This window comes from Ptychodera flava, unplaced genomic scaffold (assembly GCF_041260155.1).
Source record: "Ptychodera flava strain L36383 unplaced genomic scaffold, AS_Pfla_20210202 Scaffold_44__1_contigs__length_1314385_pilon, whole genome shotgun sequence".
Classification (NCBI taxonomy): Eukaryota; Metazoa; Hemichordata; class Enteropneusta; family Ptychoderidae; genus Ptychodera; species Ptychodera flava.
In genome coordinates, this window is record NW_027248366.1 from 856,232 (window position 1) to 865,037 (window position 8,806).

General features: G+C 37.4%; 2 protein-coding genes across 2 annotated transcripts; both read right to left on the reverse strand.

Moving 5' to 3' along the window:
* Positions 1-2,876: 2,876 nt before the first annotated feature.
* LOC139128138 (tripartite motif-containing protein 2-like) lies at positions 2,877-3,854 on the reverse strand. Its single transcript, XM_070693975.1, has one exon. The coding sequence runs from the start codon at positions 3,852-3,854 to the stop codon at positions 2,877-2,879; it is 978 nt and encodes a 325-aa protein (XP_070550076.1).
* A 477-nt stretch (positions 3,855-4,331) lies between these two features.
* Positions 4,332-5,079, reverse strand: LOC139128139 (E3 ubiquitin-protein ligase TRIM56-like). The gene is made up of 2 exons (XM_070693976.1): positions 4,549-5,079; positions 4,332-4,361 (listed from the first exon to the last, which is right to left on the reverse strand). The coding sequence occupies exons 1-2, from the start codon at positions 5,077-5,079 to the stop codon at positions 4,332-4,334; spliced, it is 561 nt and encodes a 186-aa protein (XP_070550077.1).
* Between the last annotated feature and the right edge of the window lie 3,727 nt (positions 5,080-8,806).

The following is an 8,806-nucleotide window of genomic DNA, read 5'->3' on the forward strand; positions in this document are numbered from 1 at the left end:
TAAACCCTTTCTTACACCAAGAGCTCTAAATTGATCACCCACAAGTGGTGGATCAGCATAGAATTGATAGAAGTTGAAAGCCTTATATCTTCCAGTAGGCGTATCTTTCCAGTAGGCGTGTTCTACCTTAAAGGTATCCTATGACTTTGTTCTCTGCTGTTAAAACTTCACCAACTGACTATGAAGTTCAACATATTACAAAAATCGTTGTTCGTTTTCTTTCAGCTGTCGGAGTATTACGACAAACTGCTGATCCAACACCAGAAACTACGACAAGAAGCTCCAGAATTCTTCTACAACTCCCTCAAGCAGGACTTAAAATTAACCAATTGGTTGATATACTGAAATTTACTGAAGCCTTGGACAGTCTACTTTGATATGTTTACTTAATCACTGTTCTCCTAGGGGGTCACTGTTCACAAAAGCGATGGAGAATTCAGTCCAGAGCTATGACAGTGCCATTTAACTTGCAGTTTAAGTACCAGTTCCATTTGATTGAAAATGTCAACGGCATTCCATGGACAGCAATGAAAGGTTGATGGATTTTTGAAAATTCAAACATCATATGTGAGGTTGTAAATGCTGTAGTTTTGTTCAGCAGAAAGCAAGTGATCAGCAAGATTCAAATTGTCTTGAAGAAGATTAAATTATATATGTATATTAATTTATGTAGCATGTACAAAAGAGGTTTTTGTTCAACTGTATATTTTCCATGAGAAATTCATAATTTGAGGCTAGGTCAATTGAAGGTCATTTAGGGTTGTTGTCCATGAATGTTAGGAACTGTTCGTTTTGACACGGCAAATTGAGCTGCTTGAATTACTGAAGCTTGATACAATTAGCTTTAGGGTCATTGACCTTGACCCTGAAAGTCACCGTTTGTTTGTTTCAATACAGCAAATTGAACAGCTTGCAGACTAAGGGAACAGTAACACAGAATAAAAAAAAATGAACAAAAATGGATTTTTGTACCTGAATTGAAGGTGGTCACACAAGATACAGGTCACAGTTGAAAAGGTATAGCTGGACAGGAGTAAATGATTTATGAAGACACTGACCTCACATGAGCTTTTGAACTTTGGGTGAGATATGGGGCATCAAATTGCATTCAGGTGTAGCAGTGTTGTCTGATAAGTGTGGCCAGAGCTCTGCTCTAGTTTAAAGTCCCACTAGTTGCATCTTTTAGCATTAATTTTAAGCTAAAATAAGTTTGTGAGAATGTACTACGTTAGGTGTGTGTATACAATTATTATTAACTACTTACGGGGACTGTATATGCAATTTTGAACAAGATAAAGATTACACTGTGATTAAATGTTTGCCCATATATTTAATTGCAGCCCCATTTGAAAAAGCAAAAACCATGGATACTGTGCATATCTGCACTTAAATCTTCATATAAACTGCACAGGGTAGTCCAATGTTATGCATAGGGGTGCATGTTTTGAATGGTGAAATTGTATGTTCTGTTTCATTTGAAATATCACAAATATTTGAAAATGTTCGGAAATCAAAATGACTGTTAAAATTTGAATTTACTTGTCAGATGTTTCACCAAGGAATGGTTTCCTAATGCTGTAAAAGCCCATATCCCTTCAGAGGGTAGAAGTCAAAGAAAACCAGAAGTTAATAGGAAGATATTTTGAGGTCAACAAATTTCAAGAGTTACAGCTAGTGGGGCTTTAAATTCTGGACGTTTCCCTCTATCTAATATTTTCACTTTCCCTATAGTGAAGCCACATGGATCTAAGCTCTGATAAGTCCAACAATCTTATATGATCAAATGAAAAACTTCCCTTTTGTTACAAATTTACAAGTTTTCCTATGTAGTGTTATTCAATTTCATGAAGTATATGTTCTTTTAAGGTAGTATGCCCCTCAAATTTGAATGAAAGATACTTTTGCACAAACTTCCTTGATGAAGCTTTCAATCATTCTCTTACCAAATCAAGAATAAAAATCAGGGGTCACCATGCAACGTTCCGTACTACAGAAATAACCACCTAACATTAACCGATCTGATATTCAAAATGGCCACCGTTTCTGTGTTTACTCTTCGGGAAAAATTTAATTTTCGATTTTCAAAAAACTAAATCACAATGGCAAGTTTTCTTACTGAGAGAGCTTTAAACCCTTTCACCACCATGGTTTGTCCCAAATTCATTGTTTTCTATGGTAAAGTTGGACCTGTACACAGGGAACTGGGGATGAAAGGGTTAAAATGAACCCCTAAAAGTGGTATATAAGAAAAGTATTGAAATAATTCTTGAGTGTGACTATCTGTCTCCGAGGTGCATTCTACTTTAAACCCAATACACGTCTGAATATGCTACCAGGGAAATATTTTCTTTCCCTCACTAAATCCAGAAATTAAAAAGTCTGTTTTAATCTGTAACATGGAAACACGAGCACAATGTTTTTGTATTTATTTATTTATTTATTTATTTATTTATTTATTTATTTATTTATTTATTTATTTATTTATTTATTTATTTATTTATCTCTTTATTTATTAAATGCTGATGGCAAGATTAACATAAATCAGAAGAGGCCTTCTTTGAATATGTACATATTGGATTTCACAGTACACCTGGTATGTCCTCCTGTGATATGCAAATTTTTGCCATACACTGAAAGTTTTTGGACAAGATTTTGTACATCTTAATAGAGGCAGATTATTGTACTGTCATTGCACACACATTGTAGACAGTACTGTAAATTATTTAGTTTGAAGTGGTGTCTATTAAAACTAGGAAATAAAATCTGTGCTAGCTACAAAGGCAAGATATAATTCAACAAGTTACTGTTATGTTGCCTTGTAATTTGACTGGTGTCAATCAACAAAACAAACTCTGGTACAATTTGATGTGATGTTATCACTGTACAAACACTTTGATGCAGTGGTTGTCGGTATCTGCTACAACCACCCTGCAAGGTACATCATCTGTCAGTGCTAAACCATTGGGATAGTCTAGCCCATCACTATCACTATCAATACGACAAACAAACTTACCACTACTCTCAAACTTTAGTAGACTACTAGGGATCTCAGTAGTAACATAGACATATTTATCATTTTCAATTGCTATTCCCCTTGGACATCTCATCTTACCATCCCCACTCTGACAATCAAAGGAATACAAATACTGGTCATCTGCATTGAATACCTGAATACGCTGGTTACTGTAGTCTGCTACAAATACCATTCCAGTACTTGAAATGACTACACCCCAGGGACCCTTAAATTTCCCTTCACCTTTCCCTTTCAACCCAAATGACCTAAGGAATTTGCCATGTTTTGTATAAACCCTGACACAATGGCCACCACCATCTGTCACATAGACATTGCCATCTACAGGACTAATCCCAATACCCCATGGATCTATCAACTCATTTTGTCCAAAGCATCTGATGACATGTCCATTCTCATCACTGACAACTACTTGCTTATTGTTGTCATCTAAACTATAGGATGTATTATCATTTGATATAGCTATATCACATGGTGTGAAAGGCATTTCAAACTGTTTGAATTCCAATAATTTCATGAATGTACCCTCTCTGGTGCTTATCTGCAGCCTATTATTGTCCCTGTCTGCAGTAACAATGTTTTTATCTTTCTTTAAGGCCACACTCCAGGGATAGATGAACTGTCCCTCAGCATTTCCTTCACTGCCGATGTTCTTCACCAGTCCTTTGATGACAGGTGTGATGATAGGACAGCCTGGTATTGGTTGATCTCCTATTGTCACAGTAACTTGATATTTTCCATCCAATTGTCCAGCCACTGTAACTCTGTGTGTACCATCTCTGTTATCGGCTACATTGATGTCTTCCCATGATGCATCAGGCATTCTTACCTTGGTTTTCACTTGTTGATTTTGTATGACTTGTGTTTCTGTGGGATCTCTGGTTGTGATCAGTAGGTGTGCAGAGTCACCTTTAGGAGTTGTTTTGGAATGTTTTCAACTGTACACTTTGACATACAAACATCTGATTTCAGTATTCCAGAATTCCATGCTCACAAAATTCATCATGTGGTGTGAATATGAAGCCATCGTCTTTAGCAGTTCCTACAGTTTCCATGGATATCAATTGCCTGATGTGAGTGCCAACATCCCCCTTTGTGGAGAGAAGTTGGGCAGCATTCCCATGATGCATCAGTGTCTCTATGTAACTGCATGCACTCTTAATGTTACCATGTTTTAATTCCATCTCATCAATATCATCAGCTGCCTTTTTAATTTTTATTTTGTAATTGCTTTTCAGTTCGTCTATCAGTCTCTGCTCTTCTCTCTTTATTTTCTTGATGATTTCTTCTGCTTTCATTCTCACCTTCCTTTCTTCTCTGCTGCACTGCTCTGTAAGATCAGTGTGTATCTGCTTGGCCAGGGTTTTGTTCTTTTCAGCTTCCTGTTCTTTCACTTTCAGTTTGTCAACCATGGCTTTCAATTCTGTAAGATACTCATCTGCTGCATCTTTCAAGTCTCTGTGTACATGTTCTGGTATGCGGTGTTTGACTATGGTGCAGTTTGAACAGACAGGTACCTGACAGGTTTCACAGTAGAATTCAATTTCATTCTTTCTATGGAGACTGCAATATTCCACTGCTTGTAGTGTTACTGGATTGGTTGACTTTGCTGTTTCATATTCTCCAATGGTCATCAGCTGATGTGTCTGTGTGATTGGCAGATTTCTGTGAGCCTTGACACAGTTGTTACAAATATAATGTTTGCACTCCACACACTTGTGAGTGGCTGTGTTCTCTTGGCAACCTGCACACCTGATCTCAGTTCCCTGCATGGACTGGAGCCGTTGCTTGAATATTTCAATCAGATTGCTCATAAAGAAGTGGTCTTTAATTTCAGGCACGCCTCCAAGTGGAAGCTGATATTGCTGTCGACATTCTGGGCAGCTTTGAGATCCAGTCTTCTCAACCAGTGTGCCTAAACACTGCTCACAGAATGTATGCAGACATGGTAGAATTTTAGGAGACTTGAACTGCTCCAGACAGATGGTACAACACAGGAAATCTTCACTAATTTCTTCCAAAACTTTACGTTCAGGAGCAGCAGCCATTGTGTGTTCTAGGTGTATGGTCGATTACTAACATGATATGAGACAGGTTCAGTTATTAGATAGCAGAAAAAAGCCCCTCAACCTAGCATCACTGTTGTTAATGGTTCCATCTGTCCAGTGAATTAAACGTTAGAGCCCTGGACTTTGCAAATTGGTCGTTAATACTATATACTATGATAGGGAGTTCTGAAAGACCTATCTCTTGATCAAGCATGCAGAGCATTGAATTTGTCCATGTGAGCAGGTGACTTTAGATTCCATAGGTCGTTTACGTGATAACCCTAACCAGATTGAACCCTAAGCTTAACCTTTATACAGCATCCTAGGAGTAGTAAGCGTATACTCTATGAACCAATTGACTGTATGTTACAACATTAGGCCCCTAAATATATCGATTAGTATGCTCTATGCTCTAACAAGAAGAACGTTTGACAAATTCTTCAAATGACCCATGTCCTTTTTCAAGTTTTAAGTCACACTGACCTCGAGTTTTGATCATATTAATATTGAAAATCATTGGTGCACTCTGTCATAATTAAGTAATAACCCCAGCCGCAGGCGGGTATATACGAGATTTTGGTACAATTCGCGACATATAGTACAATCCGGTCAACTTGTATGTCTCTGTCGGCTTATTGGAGTATTCTCGTCACTTTAACCCTTCCAAATGCAGAAAATGGACGTCTAAGAGCTCGAAGATCGAAATTCAGTGCCCGAGACTGAGCATTAGTATTACGTTGACAACACACGCACACAGAAGACGACAGAAAAGCGATAGTGCGAGTATTGTCAAATGCTAAAAGTATAGTGAGGCATTTCTAAAAGGAGGATGAAAAATTCTACACATGTGTTTGCAAAGTAATTATTAAATGAACCATTGATTTATTTCATTTATGTATTACCGCCAAAATTTTCCTGCAAGCTAAATGTCCTCTGTTTTATTGGTTTCCCCTATATGCTGTTTATGGGGCCCATTTGAGCGCTACTAAACTAGTATTTTGGCATGAGTGGAATGAGCTCTCGTCCAATAAGAATGACACTCTTCTAAACTGCGTCCGCAAGGAGAACAAGTAATAAGAATCGAAATTTTCTAAACTACTATTCTGATAATTCTTGCTCGTAACAACAGTATGTAAGGGAGCTACCGAAGTTAAAATCTTCCGAACAATTTTAAGATCGATCTTACTATCAGACGCATCGTAGAGTTTAAAATGTTATCTAGATCGAAGTAATTGGACAACTGCCACCCACAAGTGCCTGTTAATGAAATAAAGGAGCCGTTTTCAAGTTAAACCGACACTGATCGTTTGTAACGAAGTTGAGCATTTTTTCAGATCCTACTTTGGTCATTAAATCATACTTTTAAATCCAGGATTTCGGCGTCAACGGTTTGACTTTTGTAAATGTAAAACCATTACAGCTCTTTTTTCATAATGATATCATTGTCTTCAAGTTTAGTCATACGAGAACTAACGTACACGAACCTCGACACACCCTTAACAACACTCACTAATGTATTGTTTATATAAAGACTGCAATTGTGGGCAATTCGCCTGGGAAACCTATTTATAAGACGTTTTTAAAGTCCAGCACAAGCTGCACTATGGTAGTTGCAAAATCCTGGTATATCATTCTTGTGTGACCACTTTTACCTGCAATCCCTTGATCAGCGATCAAAGAGACTAAAGGCAGACTACTCATCTCGATGCATGAGGTCACATTTCCACGATATTGTCCTCTAAGTTCTTTGCTATGAGATGAAAAATAAACCCCGTAAAATTGCTGAGAATTTGCTCATCATAGCAGAATGTTTTGAACAAAGGGTGAAATTGTCGGCATTTCGTTGTGATAACGCAATAGTAAAGTCAACGAAATCTGTAAATAGTAACTTGTTTTAACCCTTTGAGCGCCAAAAGTCAAGTTTTGTTGCCTTTATAAAATATATCTTTGTCAATTTTTTTGAGATTTTGGTAAAATTTTGATAAAAAAGTGTAACCAATGAAATGTAATATGCATTTGGTCAAAAATTATCAAAAAAAAATCAGAAAAATTCACAAAAATTAGTAAAATGTTGCAATAAAATTTTGGTGGGAAAAATTACAGCACTTAGAGGGTTAATATTCTAGCACCCTGCTCTTTTTATTGTATTATGATCAGCTTATTTCATCATTATCACCTTCATATATCCACAACTTATGACTCATGGTCTAGCTAGGATTCCATTCTAACAATGGGAGTAAACGACGCTGGTAATTATTTGATTACAACATACTCTTGCCTTGCCACTGTCACCTTCACCAATAGACCAGTATAGAAAAAAGTAAAAAAATTGCATCGTTAAGGACAATTTAAAAATAATATAGTGATTGCCGGTGGAGGAGGATGTCGTCATATAAGGACAGTTTTCGCGGTTACGGGTGTCCTGATACCCTAGATCAAGGCGAAGATTGGAAATACAGGACATATACTGGATATAAATAAATCCACTGGAGGGAATATAGTAAAGTCTTGGTTTAGACTTAAACGTCTCCTAATATATATAACACGATTGGAACTAATTTTGGATAATTGGATTTTCATATTCTGCAAATATCTCAAGTGTTAGGTGCCATATAGCTGAATGTTGCGATATCGCAAATTACTCATAAAAAACAAGCGTGAAGTACAAAAAGAAAAGGAGATGAGATAACATTTGTAGATTAAATCGACATTACTTCACCATCCAATTATCCCAAATTAGTTCAAATCGTGTATTAACTTCTCATAACCTTTAAGCTAAAGTTGTTACTATAGACTTTGCGAGCTAAATTTTCTAAATTCGATGAGAGACACCTTTTAGGCACCTTACTCCGTGATTTCCTCTTGTTCTGTGTCAGAGGGAAGGACAGGCCGGTGTCTTCTATCGAATGGCAGCCACAGAGACCATAGACTTGGTTCAAGTCGGTGAATTTTAAAAAAATAAAATCATTTATAATAGTTTCTCTTGTGTCTCTCCTATTTCGTACAAACCTATCCTATCCGGAATTTGGCAGCTCACGCCAGGTTTTCCCAGCGATTGAATGCGTCACGTTTGAGTCTGCGCAGTAGTGAGTAGTGAGTTAGTTTCTGCCGTGGTGAAACTCCGCTGTATAGCGTTCACTCCACTCATCGCGTTCACCCTACTCAGCGTCCACTCACGCGCGCGTTTCACATGAGAGCAAAATACAAATCATTGCGTTCACTCCACTCAAACATTCACAAATCACAGACTTGAACCAAGTCTACAGAGACCACTCAGTCCATTGAGTCAGCATAGGACCCAACAAATCAATAACAGGTAGCGGTGTCAACCTTTTGGGGATTGGTCTTAAAGTTATCAGCAGTAATGGTTGCTATTTATATATCATGGCGCCTGATATTACATCTTCTTCATCAATCTCAAAAAGGGTATGACCTTAAGCTAATATGTCACCATGGTTTTTAGTTAGGGAATACTGCCCCCTCCCCCCCGTTTTGCAAGTTACCCACCCATACTCTATTTGAAGTCAATTTAAAAGTACTCGATCCAATGTTGTGATTTAAAAATCATCGTTAATACTCTAAAAGCCGCAAAGCTTACAACGATACTCCTAAAAACTGACTAATATATCTAGGGGATATAACCTTTAGCGTTAATATTTACACATTTATTAGAACACATCTGCGCAGACGTGTAGCCGTACCCTAAGAGCGCCAATCCAACAAACAT

Coding starts and splice junctions, on each gene's coding strand:
- LOC139128139 (XM_070693976.1), bottom strand. CDS start 5,079: ATGGCTGCTGCTCCTGAACGTAAAGTTTTGGAAGAAATTAGTGAAGAT. Junction 4,362..4,548: donor TCTACTGTGAAACCTGTCAG/GTACCTGTCTGT, acceptor CTGATCTTACAG/AGCAGTGCAGCAGAGAAGAA.
- LOC139128138 (XM_070693975.1), bottom strand. CDS start 3,854: ATGCCTGATGCATCATGGGAAGACATCAATGTAGCCGATAACAGAGAT.